Source organism: Lissotriton vulgaris, chromosome 4_1 (assembly GCF_964263255.1).
Source record: "Lissotriton vulgaris chromosome 4_1, aLisVul1.2, whole genome shotgun sequence".
Classification (NCBI taxonomy): domain Eukaryota; kingdom Metazoa; phylum Chordata; class Amphibia; order Caudata; family Salamandridae; genus Lissotriton; species Lissotriton vulgaris.
The window spans coordinates 312499978-312519756 of NC_141691.1; the positions used below are offsets into that span (position 1 = coordinate 312499978).

Below are 19779 nucleotides of genomic sequence, written 5' to 3' on the forward strand. Positions count from 1 at the left end.
GAACCTGTTACAACACCCCCCACCCTGCACCCCTGCTGACTCATAAGCCACCCCAAACTGCAGTGTGCCTGTCGCCCCTTCCGAAATCTACACAAAGAACCCCTGAGGAGGAAGGGAGAGACTACCCCAACCCGCCCCACCCCTGGGCCTAAAAGTGAAGGCATATAAAAATACTCTGCAAATATTTACGACCGAGAATCGGAACTCAGGACCCAATGTCATTCCTGTGCCGATGTCTCCCCCAGTTACTTTTCTCTTGTAGCATGATGTTTGAGAGAGACACTATCCATTTATTTACAAACATATGTCTGAGACTATAGGTGTACAATTTGGTATTGAGCTTGTATTAGGGAACGTACACCCAGTGGTCTATAAACTATCCCTTTAGACCCCCAATCCACAGTAGTTTTTTTGTATCACTGACAGCCACAACTGGTTCGATGCGAGTATTAGCTAGTGGCCATTCAGACACGAAATCCAGCCCATTGTTCAAGATTGAGCTCCCTAAGAAGCTCAGAGATAAAGAAAAATAGTTAACATTTTGAAAAAATGTCATATTTGAACTGTTATGGAAAATATCTGGTACACACCAAGAACAATTGGCATCAGGACCTTTAAGCTAGACAACCTGCTGTCATCATCTTCTCAAGAGTTTAAGGATCCTTTCCCTGATATGTACAATGGTCAGCATGACGACATGGCGTCCACATCAAGAAATACCTTTAGTTACATGGTAATGATCCTATGTAGACAAGACGGATTCCATTAGACAAAATTAGAAAGTCATCAGCATGTTGCCAGCATTTCCCAAATAGGACTTTTTAGAAATTAATTAAATTTAATTAGTAAAAGCAAGTGCTACACATTCTGGTGGTCAATAACCTTTAAAAATTGAGCCCCCTCTTCTCAGCCAGTGGCGGAAGCATGCTGCTTTAATTACTTGCATGTATATATATCTTAGTTATAGTACTTGGTTTCAATGCACATGGGGCTAATGATAACCAAAGGAATATCCCACCTGAAACCAGTGATGGATGGTGCAAACAGTGGGTAAATGAGCCGCCCCTTAATCCTCAACTCAATTCCTTGGATGTTTGGTTGTATGATGTAGTCTTTAAAATGTTTGTAATTTTGCAAGAAATTATTATTCTACTTGATTGTGGGATGATTTTGCCTGATGTTGTTGATTTGGGACTTTGGTTGCAGTAACAGTATTTGATACTGTTTATTCCTACAGTACGATGCCTCTTCTCAGTAATTACAGTTACAGAGAGCTTGTTATGATTTGTGAAACTGAATAATGCTTTTCTATTTACAGCCTTACAGTGGGCAAAGGTCGGCTATTCAACTCTGAGCCATCTGACCTATGAGAAGGATGCCCTGAAGGTGGAAAGGCCAGGGCTCTACTATGTCTACTCTCAAGTGACCTTCTGCATCAATGGAAGCAGCACATCAGCAGCCCCCTTCGTCCACTACATGTACTTGAAGCATCCACACGAAAGCGACAAGCTTTTACTGAGGGGCACGAGTGCACATAATGGACTAAGAACCTCTGACTGCACTCAGCAATCTATCTATGTAGGCGGGATATTTGATTTCCAGAAGGGTGAGGCAATATTCGTGAATGTGACAGACTCAACTCAAGTTCGTTACATGGCCGGCTACACCTACTTTGGCATGTTTATGATTTGAAGAACAGCGCATGCCAACAAGTTCTGTGACATGTGCGAGAAGCTTGTGGAGTCCAAAGGATGGAGAGCATCATCATTTCTTGCATAGAAATTTGTGTGTACCAATGTACATTTCTTTCTGTTTTATCTTTGTACATTTTATAATTTATTGATACGGAAATCCTAGTTTGACCCGGAAAATGACCTTATTGTACTGAGACATATTTTACATATTTTTGCACTTTCTTCCTTAAGCTCTGCCTCACAGCATGCTGACTAGGTGAAAGTACTTTGATTGAGACATCTATTCATATTGTGTCAATGATGTAAATGACCAGTTCTCTAAGGGGACTCTAAAATGCAATACATCCTTAATGGATAATGTTGTCAGCCTTTCTAGTCTGTGCATGTTTTCTGCAGTTCAGCAGATTAAACAAGAGATGCTATTGCTTTATGTTACAATAGGACAAATTAAAGGGCAACTTAATTTTTTAAAATTAATAGACAGCTACCTAAATACCTACCTGTCTTGTGGTGTCATCAAGGTGCACAGATTTAACAAGAATTGTCACAGTAGGCCTCGCCCCTGAAACTTACTGGCTTTCTGAGTACTATGTTTCAAGACGTCTGCTGTAGGTGTTCACACATCTTTGAATGAATTGTATAATGCTTTAAGAATATCCAATGAGAGATGACCCTCACTGATGTTAGCACATCTATGGCAGACACCTTGGAATACATTTCATCAAAGTATAGGAAAATCCCTTTAAAGATAGCTGCATACATATCCGCAGAGGTTATCTTGAAACGGGTTTTCTTAGAGAGTAAGAAGATCCGTGTCTATGGGCAGCTCTCTGAGGTTAAAAAAACGTATTTTGAGGTGATATTGGCAAAAAGGCAAATAGCGAATCATTGGGCTTCCCAAGACCCCCAGAGCTTAGTAAATGGAGAAAGGATGTCCAAGATTGTGCACTGGATGATGAATAGCAGATTAAAAAGCTCCAATAGATGAAGGTGCCAGAACATTTTGCTGAATGGTCAGAGACTAGAAGTTTTGGCCCACCCAATAACAGGCCACTTTGAGGTGGGGGGGGTGATAAAGAGGAGGAGGAAGAGTAACCGTGGTCGTTTTTATAGACATACTAGCAGCCCGCCCCGGCTTTGCCCGGGGCAGAAGGGGGCTGGGGGCAGCATTTTAAGCCTCTGTGCAATCACCCCCCCCGACATTGCCCAGACCGCATCCCTCCAGCCTCCCGCCCCGACATTGGCCATACCGCCTCCCGCCTTGAGCCTTAAGCCTTCAGCCTTGAGCCTCCCGCCCGCCACCCGCCGCCCGCCCCGACATTGGCCATACCGCCTACCACATACCGCCTCCCGCCTCGAGTCTCGCGCCTCGAGCCTTGAGCCTTGAGCCTCCCGCCCGCCTCCCGCCTCTCGCCTGCCTTTGCCTTCCCTGAGCTGCCCGCTCCGGACTTTACCGCCACTCCTCGCCGCAAGTCACCGCTCCTCCCCGCATATCGTCATTACGTTACGTGTAGGTCGCGATCAGCGCTACGTCGCGGCCGGTGCTTGTTTTAGGGGACTACTTTGTTTACAAATTGTAATTTTTTAATTTACGTTTTTTTTTTATTTAATGTCGCCTATGTCCATCTACACACCCTGACATTTTCATAGATGTATCGGGTGTGTAGATTGGCACTGTGGTTCCCGAGTTTACCTGGCCAAAAGGTGCTAGTTCTCTCTTTATAATAGTAGTAAAGATAAGAGCAGAACTGGAAAGTACGAACCCTCAAGAAGGGTGGTGGGGTTGTTGGCTCAGGGCCCAAATTGAACGCTGGCTGTAACATGGCTTGTTTGGAGGGGGGTAACTATTCATATGTTTATACTATATTGGTGTGTCACAGTTGGTTAAAACAAAAACAACCAAAAACATATTGAGATGGTGCCCACTGAAGCAGCAGCGGCTGGTGGGGTTCAGAGCACTAACAGGGAGGTGGGAAGAGTTGCCATTTTTTGGGGTGAGACAAACACAAAACTAGGGAGGAAAAGCAACGATTCAGGAGCAGAAAACTGAGATACATTCATTCATTCATAAGTGACAAATCCAAAGCCAACTCTAAGTGCATATTTTTCGCAACAGGTGTTTGATATCCACAGCTGAAGCTGTCTTTAAGCAAGACCTACAAAATATCGGCTGTCACTAAGGTTACCCCGTAGCAGATACAAGTGCTCCAGTTCTGTATTTTAGTTTTGTTTAATTCTGAGAGTTGTAGTCTTGGCTCACTAAATTTGATCCAGCTGAAATTACTTAGTTGAAAACAATGGTTTGGTGAAGAAAAGCCCACATTTGGACTATTGCATCAGAGGTAAAAATAGAGTTATCTTGTAACATTAGTTGTCACAAACTGTGTAATTAAATTAATTGTGAGAAGCTTGGCAGATCCTCGTCTCTCAAGTCGCCCAGGAACAATTAAAAAAGATTTTCATAGTAATTATCAAAATCTTCTCCCCTATCCAGTGTTTGAAGACCAGCTTTTTTGGGCTGCCAATGTACATAATTGCATTTTGTATTACCAAAATGTCTTATATAGAGTTATTAAATACAACAAATGTAAAAAATACAGTATGCAGCCTTTTATCTCATCATTTCACAAGGGAAGGTTTGTAGGCAGAGAAAGTGGGGATGCTAAAATAAGTTGCTGGAAGTTACATCATGCCCTTTCACCTTCTATGGCATCATGGGATTAACACCTTCGCCCTACTTTAGCAACCTCCAACTTGCTGCCGAAGGGCTAGGTGATTAGCAATGAGCACAATCAACAAAAGATGAACAATGCCCTAGGAGCCTTTTACACTTTATGTTGCTGCTTTCATGGTCACTGAGATTAGGCAGTGGTGGCTGCCACAAACAAAAAGTGGTGAGGTGATTGGGAGCGTGGTTGGGGAGCGTGGGGGCAGGGGTAGTTTCATAATAATTAAAAAAGAAAGACTTACTTGAAGCTGTCGGCCTCCTCTCACATCGCACCACAGTGTTCTTCTTTCTGGTCGCATCACACACTCCCGGTGCAATCCCTGTGCTGGTCTCATGCCGCAAGGGATTGGTCTGAGTGGGATGCTTCGGCGTTCCGCTCAAGACAGGGAGTCTGTGCTGTTTTTCCAACCCGGCTGTTCAATGTAGTCGGGTTGGAGAAACTTAAGCGCGCATGTGTGTTTGGCCGGCCTGAGACGGCTGGCTAAAATTACATGCGCACTTAGAAGTGCACAAACTAGTCCTCCTCACCCCTCCCATGGCCCCAGTCCCGCCCCTCCCTACGCATGCTGGCTCAGGCAGCAGGTGAAAAATAAAATTATGATAGAAAATCATTATATTTGTCACCTGCTGACTGAAGCAGTGGGACGATACTCCTCCACCATTGCAGAGGAGCTGCCTTGATTAGGAAGAGCAAAGGCGCTACCAGGGCATGTAGTGAGCAGGCCAGAGGAAGCACCAACTACCCTTACTTGAAATCTAAGTCTTCCGTTCAAAGATATCCTATTTGCAAAACGTGTCACTCTGACATAGCTGTGTAGAGAGCAGAATCAGCTTCTCAACACTGTAAATGAAAAACTGGGTCACCAGAAGCAGTGCAGGTGCCTCTGTGGGGCAAACCCGCTAATGACGGTATGAACTGACAGTTGGGTTTCTAAAAGGGAACCTATTTTTAAAATAACAGTTGTTTGTTCTCAAAAATGTCTATATTTGTAAATGCTATGACGATGTTATGCTATTGTTTGTGGTCATTGTGAATACATTATTTATGTACCATGAAACTAATAAAAGTGTATTTACAATTTTGCAGAAAGTGATAACAGTTTACATCCAAGACATACTTAATAAAAAATAAAAAATAAAAATAATGTAGTATTCTTGAAAACCATTTGTCTACATACTAAAGAAAACGTATGTTTGGAAGAAAATAGTATGGTGATGTAAGGGTGAAATATATTTACTTTTTTCTGTATTCGATGTTATAACAGAGCAACGGATGTTTTATACATTATCAGTGCAACTTTTTTCCACAAATAGGATCCTCAAGTTCACAATAATTTGTTCGACTTTATATTCTATGAGGATTCATTTATTATTTGTATAAAAAGCCCTTCCAACATTTACCAGTAGTTTCCAAGATTTCTCAATTGCGAAAATTAAGGAATCGCTATTAGGAAATCGCAAAAGGCTATGCATCAAGAAATCGCAATTTTTTTGCGATTTCTTAAAATTCCTCAATTGCGATTCACAATTTGCAAATCACAATTCAGGAATCCCTTCCCATTGATTCCTATGGGCCAAGAGGCCCATAGGAATGAATGGGAAGTCATGCTCAGTTTGCGATTAGCAATTTGCGAATCGCAAATTGAGAATGAAATATAACTTTAAGTGCATTTTTCACACACACATGCCACAAGGGCATGTGTGTGTGTAAAATGAAACTTTCAAAAATGCACTTTTGTGCATTATTGAAAGTTTTCGCAAATTACCATGAAGGTCAACTTCATGGTAATTTACCTCTCCCTATTTGCGAATTCTCAAATTTAAAATGTTCATGCATTGCATTTAAGAAATCTCAAATTGCGATTTCTTAAATACAATCGCAATTTTAGAAATCGCAACATGATTGCGATTTCTAAAATTGCGAAAAACATGATGCATCCCAATTTTGTAAAATTGCATTCGCAAACGGCTGAAAATTGCGATTCGCACCGTTTGCGAATGCAATTGACAATAATGCATGTGCCCGATAGTGATTGGTCAGGACTGTCAAATTAAAGAGAAGAATGTGTTATGAGTTAATGAAATTGAAAAATGTATTACGAAAAATGCATTAATTAAATTTCAAAACACATAGGGGCAGATCTACAAGAAATGAATGCAGCGCGGTGCCGCAAGTCATTTTGCGTTGGTTTTGAAGCACAGGCATGTGGCGGACAAACTGCTGCAATGCGCCGTCGCAGGCACCCTTGCACCATGGTGCAAGGATGCCTGTGTTGTGGGGAGATTGTTTTTGTGCAGGAAGGTGCCCCTTCCTGCACAACAACAATCAATTGAGGTGATTTCCTCTTCCAGTGTGTGCTGTAGAATGCAGCACACATTGAAAGAGGAAAGAGGAGAAATGAAAACATTTCTCCTCGTTGCACCTCGCTACGCCACCCCTAGGGTGGCGTGGCATTTGATGCATTTCCAGAATTACGATTACTCCTAAATTTGGAAAGGCATCAGTGGAACACCCTCAGCAACACCCATGTCACGCCCCAAGTGCTGCGTGAACAAGGGCGATATTTATAAGCACAGGTTAAGTCACACAGGGTGACTTAACCTGTTCTTGCAAATATCACTTAGCAGGCTGCGCCACCGGTGCTTTACGCAACGTGATGCACCAGTGGCGCAAGTGACTTGTAAATCTGCTCCAGAATTGTTTAAAATGGACGAATGCTGACAGTGTGCTGTACCCTATTTGGTGAGTGAGCACAAATATGTCCAGTGCAACCATAAGAAAATTAAGATGGCTATATCATAAAGCGTTGAGTCAAGGGATGTGTCTCTCTTGGAAATATAGTTTACAATATTCAATTCTGTGCAGGAAGTCGACGTTTTGTCAGTATATAGACATAATACACAAGGGACTCATTAGGATGGAGGGGACTGAGTCAGTCACAGCCTACAAACAAGCATTGAAAATGCAATAGGTCTCGCCCTCATTTAAGTTAAAGCAATTCTATTTGTAATTAGGTTGCTTTTTAGCTTTGCTTTTATTAGTGTTTTTCAAACTTTAATGTACATAACATGCATATGTATGCATATATGTATATGTATGCATGCATTTATATTTATTTAGATATGCAGATGTATATATGTATGTGATGACTGGGAAAACCTTTTGCTAAATAGTGATGACTGGGAAAACCTTTTGCTAAATAAACCACCACTTTGCACTGATATTTGGGTTCGAGTCCGTATTTGCAGCCTTTCTGAACTCTGCGCCGTACTGGATTATCCCTGGAATGTATATATGTATGTTCATATAAATGCATATATATGTATATATGTGCAAATGTATTGTATTGTAACTGCATTTATATTGCGCTTACTGCTCCTCACGAGGCGTCAAAGCGCTTTTTCTGCGAGTAGCACGCTACTCCGGGACCCATTGAGGATTAGTGTTGAATTAGTATAGCGAAACAAGCAAGTACATTTTAAGTGGTGGGTAGGTTAGTCAGTAATTTGGAATGATCGCAGAAGGATAGAGGAGGAAAAAAGGTTTGTATTTACATAGCGCTTGTAACCCCTGATGGGGCGTTGAAGCACGCTATTCAGGAAGCCCATAAAGGATTAGTGGTGAATTAATATGGTGAAATATGAAAGTAATTTCAGTGGTGGATATTAGTCAGTTATTTGGAGTGAGAAGGATAGCGGAGGGATAAAAGGGGAAGAAAGGTTTGCCTTCATATAGTACTTGTTACCCCTGATGGGTGTTGAAGCACTTTTCCTGGCGAGTAGCACATGTTATGTTATGTTATGTTATGGAATATTTATATAGCGCCTATCACCGCCGGTCTCTAAGCGCTTAACAGAAGAACATAACACACTGGTACCATAGAACCCTCAGCTGTTCCACCGCCTAAACTGTCATAAATGCCTTTCTGAATAGATGGGTTTTCAGTTTTTTTCTGAAGGGTAGTAGCTGTGATTCCTCCTTCAGGGTGGGCGGGAGCTCATTCCACAGTTGCGGGAGAAGCACAGACAGGGCCCTGCCTCCTCTGGTTTTTAGTTTGAACCTGGGTTGAATCAGATTGGAGGTTGTTCCTGAGCGCAAGTGTCTCCCGGGAACATACCTCTTCAAACGTTGCTTGATGTACTCTGGGGCTTTCCCAAAGAGTGCCTTATGGGCCACACAGAGACATTTAAACTGGACTCGAAATTTCACTGGAAGCCAGTGTAACTTCTGAAGCAGGGGGGTTACGTGCGAGTTTCTAGGCAGGGAGTGGATCAGCCTAGCTGCATCGTTCTGTACTGCCTGCAGCTTCCTCAACAGCTTCTGTGGCAGGCCCAGATATAAGGCGTTGCCATAGTCAAGTCTCGAGATGACTGTGGCAGATACGATCGATTGCAGGGTGGAGGCAGATAAGATGGGGACGAGCTTTCGTAGTTGCCTCAACACACCTATGCAAGATCCGACGACAGCAGAAACTTGAGGGACCATTGAGAGATCCGCATTGATCCTTAGCCCCAGGCTTTTTACCACATCACCAGGAGAAGGGGTGGTTCCCAACTCAGGGGGCCAATACAGGTCACTCCAGGGATCCTCTTTGTTGCTGATTACCAGCACCTCCGTTTTATCAGCATTCACTTTCAACAGATTGTTAGTCATCCAGTTGACCGTGAAGCTGATCAGATTCCTCACTGATTCCTGGGCCTCTTTGGTGTCATCCAGCTGGACCAATAGCTGGGTGTCATCTGCGTAATTGAAAATTTCGCAGTTCATACTCATGAGCTCCTCCACCAATGGTTGTAAATAGATATTGAAAAGCAGGGGGGATAGAGCCGACCCCTGGGGCACCCCCAAGTCACCTCACTAATCCCGGACAGTTGGTCTCCTAGCTGCACTCTCTCGGTTCGACCTGACAGGAAGGATTCTAGCCACTTTAGCACCTGGCCTGTGATCCCCAATTTCGCGATACGGTCCAGCAAGATGGTGTGGCTGACGTATCAAAAGCCGCCGATAAGTCTAGGAGAATCAGGGCGCATGGCTGTTTATTATCTGCCCTGACTCTCAGCTCATCGGCGACCGAGGCCATGACTAGTTCTGTGCTATGTTGGGGCCGGAACCCAGCCTGCCTGGCATGAAGGAGGTGGTGTTCCTCCAGATGGCCGGCTAGAGTGCTGAGGACGTGCTTTTCTAGGATCTTGCTTAGAAATGGTAACTGCGAAATAGGCCTGTAGTTTTTTAAGGCTTTCGTATCTGTTCCTGCTTTCTTTAAAAGTGGGGAGACCCTGGCTTCTTTCATCTGAGTTGGCAGATAACCTGTTTTCAGTGAGTTGTTCAGTAAACTCAGCACCTGGGGCTGGATGCCTGGCAGGGCCATTTTAAAAAATTTTTGGGGACATGGATCTATATTTGAGCCTGACTTGATCTGTCTGACAAGTTCCGCTAGGCACTTGTCGTCGATGGGGGGGAAACTGTTCAAAGTCATAGATGGCACCTGAACAATCTGACTACGCAGCATGGATGTAGCTGGGCGTGCATTGATGTCAGTGATGATATCCTGTACCTTCCGAAGAAAGAAAGTTTGGAAGGAGTCACAGTCTGGTTGATCGCACGTAGAGATTTTCCCTTCTCGTTGTGTGAGTTCCCTTAATATCGTAAAGGTCTCTCGCTGTATGTTTATCGCCTCCCTAATTCTTCCCTCATAGAAAGCAGCCTTTCTTTCCAGGATGTCTGCCTTATATTTTGAAAGCAAGGTTTTAAAAGTTTCAGCCTCTGTTTGACAGTAATGGAGTCTCCACCTTCTCTCTGCCTTACGAAGGGCTTGCTTCTTCTGTTTCAAAGAGGCGTCAAACCATGGCGCTCCCTTCCCTTTAGTTCTAGTACTCTCCATCTGCTCAGGGACAAGTTTATCCAGAGCGGCGAGCATCCAGGTCTTTAGCATCCTAGCATCATTGTCCAAATCTGTACCACTCATTTGAGAGGGGTTAGAGGAGAGCAGGGTCGCGATTAGACGGTCGGCTTCCACCTTGTTCCAAGGTCGAATTTTCCTCCGTGATTTATTTGGGGCAGCCCGCACAGGGTCACCTGGAACCCAGCACTTTATCATGAAGTGGTCCGACCAAATGCAGGGACTAACCTCCGTTATTTCTGTGTTAGGCAAGGAGGACCAAACAAGGTCCAATGTATGGCCTTTCACGTGAGTCGGGCCCACCACTAACTGTTGTAGGTTGAGCACCGAGAGATTGGCCTCGAACTCAGTCTCCGTTCACCCCGTTCACCCCGGAACCCATAAAGGAATAGTGTTGAAAATTAGTATGGTAAAATATGAAGTAAATTGAGTAGTGTAAATGTTATTTGGTTATTTGGGTAGAGAAGAGTAAGTGGCGGGATAGAAGAGGGAAAGAGGTTTGTATTTATATAGTGCTTGCTACCCCTTATTGGGTTTTGAAGCACAAGTAGTATGCTACTCTGGAACCCATAAGGATTAGTGTTGTGCGCGCATAGAGAGAGGTAGACAGATTCAGAGTGAGGGGTAGAGAGAGAGTGATGGGTAGAGAGAGTGAGGGGTAGAGAGAGAGTGAGGGGTAGAGAGAGAGAGAGTGAGGGGTAGAGAAAGTGAGAGGGAGAGTGAGTAGTAGACCTTGATTTTACTAACGTTTTGTGCGGTGGGGTGCCCTAATTAGAGCTCGTTATTCCAGATGCAAGCTACCACGTTAAAATAACTGCCTATAACAGAATGCTAATATAGATAATACACAGAGACGCCACCTTTAGGAATTCTGCCACTAAATGGGTGAAAGGCGTTTGCAGCACATTTGGCTAAGAGTTGTTTTCGGGGAGTCACAGTGGCTGGTTGCACCGCACTAGCCTCAGACGTGCGCCTGGCAGTTTCCAGGACACACTGGTTCCCATCTGAGCGGAGCGCGAGAGGCTTCGGGTTCTGGGAGTTAGTGACATAACCCTTCTCTCTGGCCTCAAGAGAAAAGATTGCCCTTTATACAGTTCGCAAAAAGTGTCCGAGAGATACCGGACATCAGAATACCGCTAGGGTTATCACATCCCATAACTCCTGGAAGACGCAAGCTAGTAAGCGCTATAAACAGTGTCTTATGACCAGATATCCGACACATCAAATATGTGCAGGTAAAGAGGTCCCGTCATATTGCACAGAGCCAGCCATGGATATGCCCGATCACTTTTTTAACCGCAGAGCTGGAGGTCAGTGGGTTAAACCACCTGCTCCATACATCTACCTATGTGAACCTTGCAGCCACAAGTAATAATCCCACCCAATATGACAGTAGCAGGGGCCTTGCCCCCGCGAGCTGAGTTTGCTGAGGCCCATCACCACAATGGGCCAGGACCATGCTCCCCGTTACTCAGAGGCGCCTCCTGTCCGAGGAAGATCCCCTACCTGCGGAGCGGCTGAGCCTGCGCTTGCCTGGGTATGCGTAGTGCTAATGGTGCTACGTGCAGAACGCCGAGGATAGCGCTTCAGCAAAGAGCATTGAAGGGACAGCTCGCCTAAACAAACGCTTTCCTAGAGGAGTGCAAGGTACAAACCACTGGGGGTAAGAGTGGCCAGGAAAAGCAAGAGAAACCGAGCCAGCAGCACAGTGCCCATGGTTGAAGACAAAATAGTGTGCCCCTCACACAAGAACACAGGAGAACAAGCGCTCGCCATGACGCTGGCTTTTCTCTCTTTCTGCCTTCCCACTTGGACGGACTGCCCTGACTTCCTGCTGGCGTAAAAGGTTTATTATCTTCTTTATGGGGCCATCTGTTTCGCCCCATAAAGATAACAAACCTTTTATGCCAGCAGTAAGTCAGGGCAGTCCATCCAAGAGGGACGGCAGAAAGAGAGAAAAGAGTACGTCACACAGAGCTCTTTCCCAATGACCGGCCAGCGTTTAGCAGAAACTGTGACGCCGGCCAATGGGAAAGAGGGCCGGGGCCTAAAGCCAGCTAGTGATTCTCCCTCAAGATCATAAGATCTCGTCAGCGTGACTGCGCATGTGCGCAGTCTTAGGCTAGGCTTTGACCAAAAAAATTTAAAACAATCAGTCCAATTTGATTATAGTTGGTAATAGGAAGGGATCGGCATAGAGATGAGGCTCAAAATGATACATATGTTCCGGGAAAAGTACAAAAACGTGCAGTGTATGAAAATAAATGACAGATGAGTAGCAAGCACGTCAAGTGAGAGAGTTCACAGAATTGAAGCCCAAGGCCAAATGTAAATGGTAATATCTTACCGAGAAAGAGTATATGGGGCTGTGTTGGGTAAAAAAAATAATGGAAGAGGAACAAAAATATTTCTGAAATCATGGCATGAAAAATATGAAAAATTAACAATAAAATACCTATTCCCATAAACAAAAGAAGTTAATTAAGGACAGATGTAGGTGCAGCAAAGAAATCTACCACATGAAAAACATGAAAACAATCCCTATAAATTCATAGAATTGCAACTATGTAACTCAAAACGTGGATTTCAAGGCAGATGACCAGAGGCCTGTGGGCAGTCAAGAGGCTGATTGCATAGTCATTGTGTTGTACAATTCAGAAATTTGATGTACTCTGATGGAGCGAGATATTGAATAAAATTTTGTTCAAACTCGCAAAGTTAAACTTCCATAATGTAACCGTATTAATAGCATGTGTTGAAATAATTAACCAACCTAGATTAAAATTGCACACATTATACACGGGATTAATGTGCTTTCATGTTGCATTTGCAAGTATGTGAAAATAATAAACTAACCTTGTCTATCGTTATTGTCAGTATTAAATGCGGCTGTTTTATTAATAGCATGTGCTATATTCGTGTGCATATGTTTTGTCGTGTCTTTTCTGTGGCAAAAGCTTGTGGAAAATCCTGTGCCCTAAAAGAAGAAGGTTTTTATATACGCTGCTTTTTGTGCTTTGGCTAGATAACATAATTAACTTGGTTAATATTTAGAAAGGGGGAGGGTAACAGAATGGGTCTCAATTCTCTAATTAATTATTGTCTTGTGTTTCTTTAAATACTTGTTTTCGAATGGGCCTAAGAAAATGGCTGACTGGCAGTGCTGGAATATATGAAACTTGACCAGAGTGAAGCCTTCACTCACATGCAGAGAAAAAAAGAGAGCTTTTTACTAAACAATGGAATAATAAGCAGTACTGTTTTCTTGGTCGAGTTGTACGTGTTCTTGGAGAAGAGCACCAAGGGCAAAAAGCCTGAATCGCCTGCCAAGATTAGGAAGTAAAAGTTTTTGTGTTCAGTGAAATGTTTTTTTTCTGAAGAAGCTAGGAGGATGGAATCTAAGAACAATAAGGGCTTATGATGTGCCCCGGACTTGGTCAGGAAAGTATGACATAAAGACGGTCTGACATCTGTCAGCCAATGGGAACTCTGAATGACAGAAAATATGAACATTTTGTAAAGATTAGCTAGTTAGAAAGGTATAAAAACTGGCCCTACAAGCAGGAGGGGGTCTTGCTTCGCGATTCCTGAATGACGTGCTGACGGACTCTTGGCGCACGTAAGGATAGCAGTGTTTATTATTTTATTCCTTTAGGGGAAGATTGTTTTAGACATGGAAATAGAATTTAGGGAATGGAAACTTTATTTTGCTTTAATTCATGCTAAATGATCTACTTTAAAATGTCAGACTAATAAGCCTTTACCTGAATGAAGCTTTCAATTTGCTAATAAAATAATGATTTCTGAATAAAGAATGCTCTTTCTTTGAATAAAATAAAGCTAATAAAATAGATTTTGAAATGACAAGCTGGTCTTGTTTATTCACGGTCTAGTTATCATTATTAGATCCATTCGCCTATGTGACTTAATTATTGTTGTTTGATTAAAAACCATGGTTAAATACATTACAGATTAGAGTGTTTTAATTAGGTCACATGATTCAGTTGCTCACAAAATTGTCTCTTTAGTTTATGGGCCTAGGTAGTGAATCATAATTAATGGGGAGTATTGTGAAGATGGGTAGTGTTTGTGAGACAGTTTTTCATTAGGAGCGCTGGATCAACTCCATCTTCAATGGTCTGTAGATACTGAATCCAGCAGTACTGTCTAATTGATAACAGCTCTATAATCTTGTTTGATGACTTCTGCTTTCAGCCGTTCCAACCTCTGTATGGTTGTGTGAGAAGAATTGCCAGACCAAAGGTACTGTGGATGTTCTGCAACAAATCCTGCTTCTGTGTTAAATTAGCCTATTTTCTACCATCTGAAATGTCTGCCCTGTGCAGGGTTTTGACAAATGGCATTTCCTAGAGGGAATAACATAAGTGTTTCAGTTTGAAAACATGGCGAGCATGTGTGAATATCCATTCCATTCAAATGTTTTGGTGCTTCTGACGTATGTGCATGCAGTGCATTCTCCACATTACAAATGACCAATGAGTGAACTTAACCCAATGGTGCAGCAATAGAGCTAGTAATCTTGGCTTCACAATAGGTGTCTGCAACATAATCCCTGACGTTTCTGCTACATCTAAAAGACAACAAAGGGTGTTCCAGTAGCAGAATACTCAAAATATGAGTTTTGGGTATCAATACTTTGGATGGAATTACTAGCTGGGGAATAGAGACAGATGTAATTAGTTAAAGTAGAAGAAATAATCTGTTTTCTTCATTATGATCAAGCCCAATCCTCTTTACCTTCCACCTGAAGCACTTGAAGAAAAAAATAGCTATTTTCGTATATGAATTATCTTTTTCTTAATAATACCTTGGTGTGAATGAACTTTGAAGCAGATTTATCTCAACCATTACTAAATTAGACTGCTAACAAACCTCTGGCAACTATAAACAATCTAATAACCATGCACAACCATTCTGTGGACATCCTGTATCGCACTAAAAGATTAAGAAAGTGCTGTGATGCTATTGTAATGATGTAAGGTGCAAAACAAATGTTGCTAAAATAACAGTAGTAGCAGAGACATTTATTCATTATATCTATATTTGGATAGTGTGGACAAACTGAACTAATGTTTTACAGATATACGAGGTAGATTTGTGCTAAACAATGCAAATTGAACAAATGGCCTATTATATTTTATGTGAGTGTATAAGAGGAGATAACAAATATACGAGAGGTTTATTATTATAGCTCGCTACCAACTGTAGCATTGGTCCGTGGCTATCTCTGTTCTGGTTGGTATTAATCTCTGTAACATTCTCTGCCTCGACCCCTCCTCCTCTTTCTGCCATGTGCTTTTTGCAGATTTGACCTTGAGGCGCAATTCTGTGGACTTTCTTCATTGAGATGCTTAGTACATATTGGTCATTTAGTGTCTCACATGGGAAATCTTTTACTTTTTCAGACAGACAGGTAACAAAGGTTCACTTCTACATTTGTCCCTTCCTTTCACCTACTACGGTTTAATTGGGCCTGTTTTTTTTTACACTTTTGTATTTCTTCACTAACTGAATCCCTTCGATATTTTGCCCAACCAGGGTGAAAACACTGACATCGAGTACTGAACTGGATATTAGAAATATTATTCCAATTGAGCAAAGAGAAATGCTATCTTTTATTAAATATACATCTGCATTTAGTCTGGTTATGTGTATGTACACTCACCAACCACCAATATTATTATTATTTTACATTTATATGGCACAGGGAATCATCCCCAGAGGAGTCTCTCGGCGCATGGCAGCACACTAGCAAGACCCTTGCCCACACCGATCCCCCCTAGAACAACCAGGTTTTTTAGACATTTCTTATAGTGTCCCAGAGAGGTACAAAAATGTATCTCTTCCGGTAGCCTATTCCAATGAAAGGGGGCATGATAGGAAAACACCCTCCCATTCTAGATTTATTGATCTTACAATAAACTAAAAGGATTTGATTGCTAGATCTCAATTGACTGCCTGGGACATAGGCCCTTACCTTCTTCCTTAGGTATACTGGCCCCAGGCCTCGCCTTGCCTTGAACACCAATGTGAGAAGTTTAAAGACTGCTCTCCTTCTGATGGGCAGCCAGTGTAAGGCCTGCAACAAGGGTCTAGACGGGGAACGTCTAGGCTTATTCAAAGCCATTCTTGCAGCAGTATTTTGCAATACCTGGAGCCTAGAGAAAGGTTCTTCCCTGGCTCCTACCAATAGTGCGTTGCCATAGTCCAGCCTGCTCCCAATAAGCACCTGAATAAGGGTCCTCTGTTCCACTTGTTTTTCACTAGTTTTTTTTGTGCCTTTCTGCCCTCTGTTCCACTCGCTTTCCCCTAGTTTTTTGTGCCTTTCTGCCCTCTGTTCCATTTGTTTTTCCCTCGTTTTTGTGCCTTTCTGCCCTCTGTTTCACTCGTTTTCCCCTCGTTTTTTTGTGCCCTTCTGCCCTCTGTTCAACTCATTTTTCCTTGTTTTTCTGCCCCTTTTGCCTACTGTTCCACTTGTTTCCCCAGCCGATGTGCCCCCTGCAGCCCCGCCCCCCTGACTGCCCATTCGCTGCCCCCGCCTCCCGCCTCTCAGCTGCTCCTCCCTCCGACCGTCCCATATAGGCCGGCGGCTGCGCGGTGACGAGAGCAACCCTTGACCCCACCTGGTAGGTCGCTCCACCTCCGCACAAAACTTCCTGTGCCTCCCTGCTCGTGCCTCATCCCTGGTGGCCAGTGGTAGGCCGTAGGTAGGTTTGTTCATCCTCCACTTTATTGCTTTTATTGTATTGCCTGTATTTTCATTGTTGTGTCTGTGATTGCTGTTGTCTGTCTTCCCCCGCTGCCTGTACATGGTCCGTGCCCCTTTTTCTTCCCTCTGTTCCCCTCGCTGTCCCTGTGCTCTCTCTGCCTGGAATTTCCTTCTGTACCCCATGCTGCCCCTGTGTCTCTGCCCGGTATTCCCTTCTGTTTCCCTCGCTGCCCCCATGCCTCTTTGCCCGTTCTGCCTACTGTTATCAGCTAGCCCTGTATTTCTGTATTCTGTATTTTGGCCTCTGTGCCATTCGTTTTTCCGGTATTTATGTGCTCTTTTTGCCTCCTGTGCCACTCGTTCTTCCCTTGTTTTTCTGCCCCTTTTGCCTTCTTTTCCACTCAGTTTTTGTGCCCTTCTGCCCTCTGTGCCACTCTTTTTCCCTCGTTTTTGTGCCCCTTTTGCCTTCCATTCCACTCGTTTTTTTGTGCCCTTCTGCCCTTTGTGCCACTTGTTTTTCTCTCGTTTCTGTGCCCTTTTTGCCTACTGTTCTACTCGTTTTTTGTGCCATTTTGCCTTCTGTGCCACTCGTTTTACCTTCGATTTTTGTGCCCCTTTTCCTTCTGTTACCTTCGTTGTCCCTCACCGCCCTTGCCGCTGCGTCCCCTGTGGCACCGTCCCCCTGACTGCCCACTGCCCATTCGCTGCCACCACCTCCCGCCTCCCAACTGCTCCTCACTCCCCCCTCCCCATATATGCCAGCTGCTGCGCGGCAGCGCCGCTGGCGTGCCTGAGGAGAGCCCGTCTGCGCCCGTCCATGCCTGGACCGCGCCCAGCACCAGAACCCGTAGCCCACGCACCTGCCATGATAATCAATGCCACTACATCACCCTGCACGCTCCCAACTCCGGACAGTGCCACACCTGGTTCAAGGCCGGCCCGAAATACACACGCCCCCTTCACCTGCCGGAACTGCAGCTACACCAGCCTCAGAGCCGACAAACCACCCGCCAAGAAAGACCCCAACCACCTCCGATGCATACTACTGAACACCCGCTCCGCACGCAAGTATGCCGTCGAGCTCTAGGACCTGCTTGACACAACATCCCTGGACGTCGCCTTCCTGACAGAGACCTGGTTTAACGACTACTGCGCACCCGACATCGCCACAGCCATCCCAGACAGCTACAAGATCATCCGCAGAGGCCGCACCAACGGAGTCCGAGGAGGAATCGCCATCGTCCACAAGAACAGCATTAGGGTCTCGACTAGCACCGACGACACGCTCAGCACCGCCGAACACATGTATTTCCAGATCCACACAGACCCTAATTCAGAGGCACCCTCGTCTACCGATCCCCCGGACCCTGCCCCAAGTTCAGCGACTCCATCGCCAGCTTGATCAGCATCCCGCCTTGACCTCCACCGACTACATCCTCCTCGGAGACCTGAACTTTCACCTTGAGAACAACAACGACAACAACTCCACAACCCTGATCGATACCTCCAAGAGAACAGAATCCTGGACCCTTCCCAGTCAGGGTTCCGCAGCAACCACAGCAACGCGACTGCCCTCATCGACGCCACTGACGACATCAGGACCGTGCTGGATAAGGCCGAGACCGCAGCACTCATCCTCCTAGACCTCTCTGCCGCCTTCGACACCGTCTGCCACCGCACACTACGCGCACGCCTCCACGCCACAGGGATCCGAGACAAGGCTCTGGATTGGACCACCTCCTTCCTCTCCGGCAGAACCCAGAGCATCCGCCACCCCCCATTCCGTTCCAAAGCCTCCGAGATCATCTGCGGCATACCCCAGGGATCCTCCCTCAGCCCGACTCGTTCAACATTACATGGCCCCGCTCGCACACATAGCCCGACAGCACGACCTCAACATAATCTCCTATGCCGACAACACTCAGCTGACCCTCTCTCACCAAGGACCCCATCACAGCCAAAGCCAACCTCCACAAAGGAATGAAGGCCGTCGCCGACTGGATGAAGACCAGCTGTCTGAAGCTGAACTCGGACAAGACGGTGATCCTCATCCTCGGCTCCAACCCTTCAGCCTGGGACGACTCCTGGTGGCCGACGGCACTGGGGGCAGCCCCGACACCCACCGACCATGCATGCAACCTGGGAATCATCTACGACTCAACGCTCTCAATGACCAAGCAAGTCAACACCGTCTCCCTCCTCCTGCTTCAACACCCTCCACATGCTCCGCAAGATCTACAGATGGATCCAGACAGATACAAGAAAGACAGTCACCCAGGCCCTCGTCAGCAGCAGACTCGACTACTGAAACGCCCTCTATGAGGAAGCCCCAACCAAGCTCATCATTCAACGACTACAACCCATCCAAAACGCCTCGGCATGACTGATCCTCGGCTTACCACACCACGGCCACATCACCCCCCACCTGAGAAACCTGCACTGGATCCCCTTCAACAAGAGGATATCCTTCAAGCTCCTCAACCACGCACACAAGGCACTCCACAAGACTGGTCCAGCCAACCTCAACAGACGGCTCTCCTTCTACATCCCCAACCGCCAGCTACGCTCCACCGACCTCTCACTCGCCACCATCCCGTGCATCCAAAGAACAACCACGGGTGAGAGATCCTTCTCCCACCTCGCCGCCAACGCATGGAACACCCTACTACTGAGCCTACGACAGACCTGCTGACCTTCAGAAGGATACTCAAGACCTGACTATTCGAT

The 19779-nt window shown here is 45.0% G+C and overlaps 1 protein-coding gene across 1 annotated transcript in view; it reads left to right on the forward strand.

Annotated features, from left to right (window-relative positions):
* The window catches only part of CD40LG (CD40 ligand), a 166501-nt gene extending 160965 nt beyond the window's left edge, over positions 1–5536 (forward strand). Inside the window, exon 5 of the mRNA XM_086918636.1 lies at positions 1319–5536. Within this exon, the coding sequence (XP_086774762.1) occupies positions 1319–1692 (374 nt within the window). The 3' untranslated portion in view covers positions 1693–5536. The remainder of the gene's footprint in view (positions 1–1318) is intronic.
* Positions 5537–19779: the final 14243 nt, after the last annotated feature.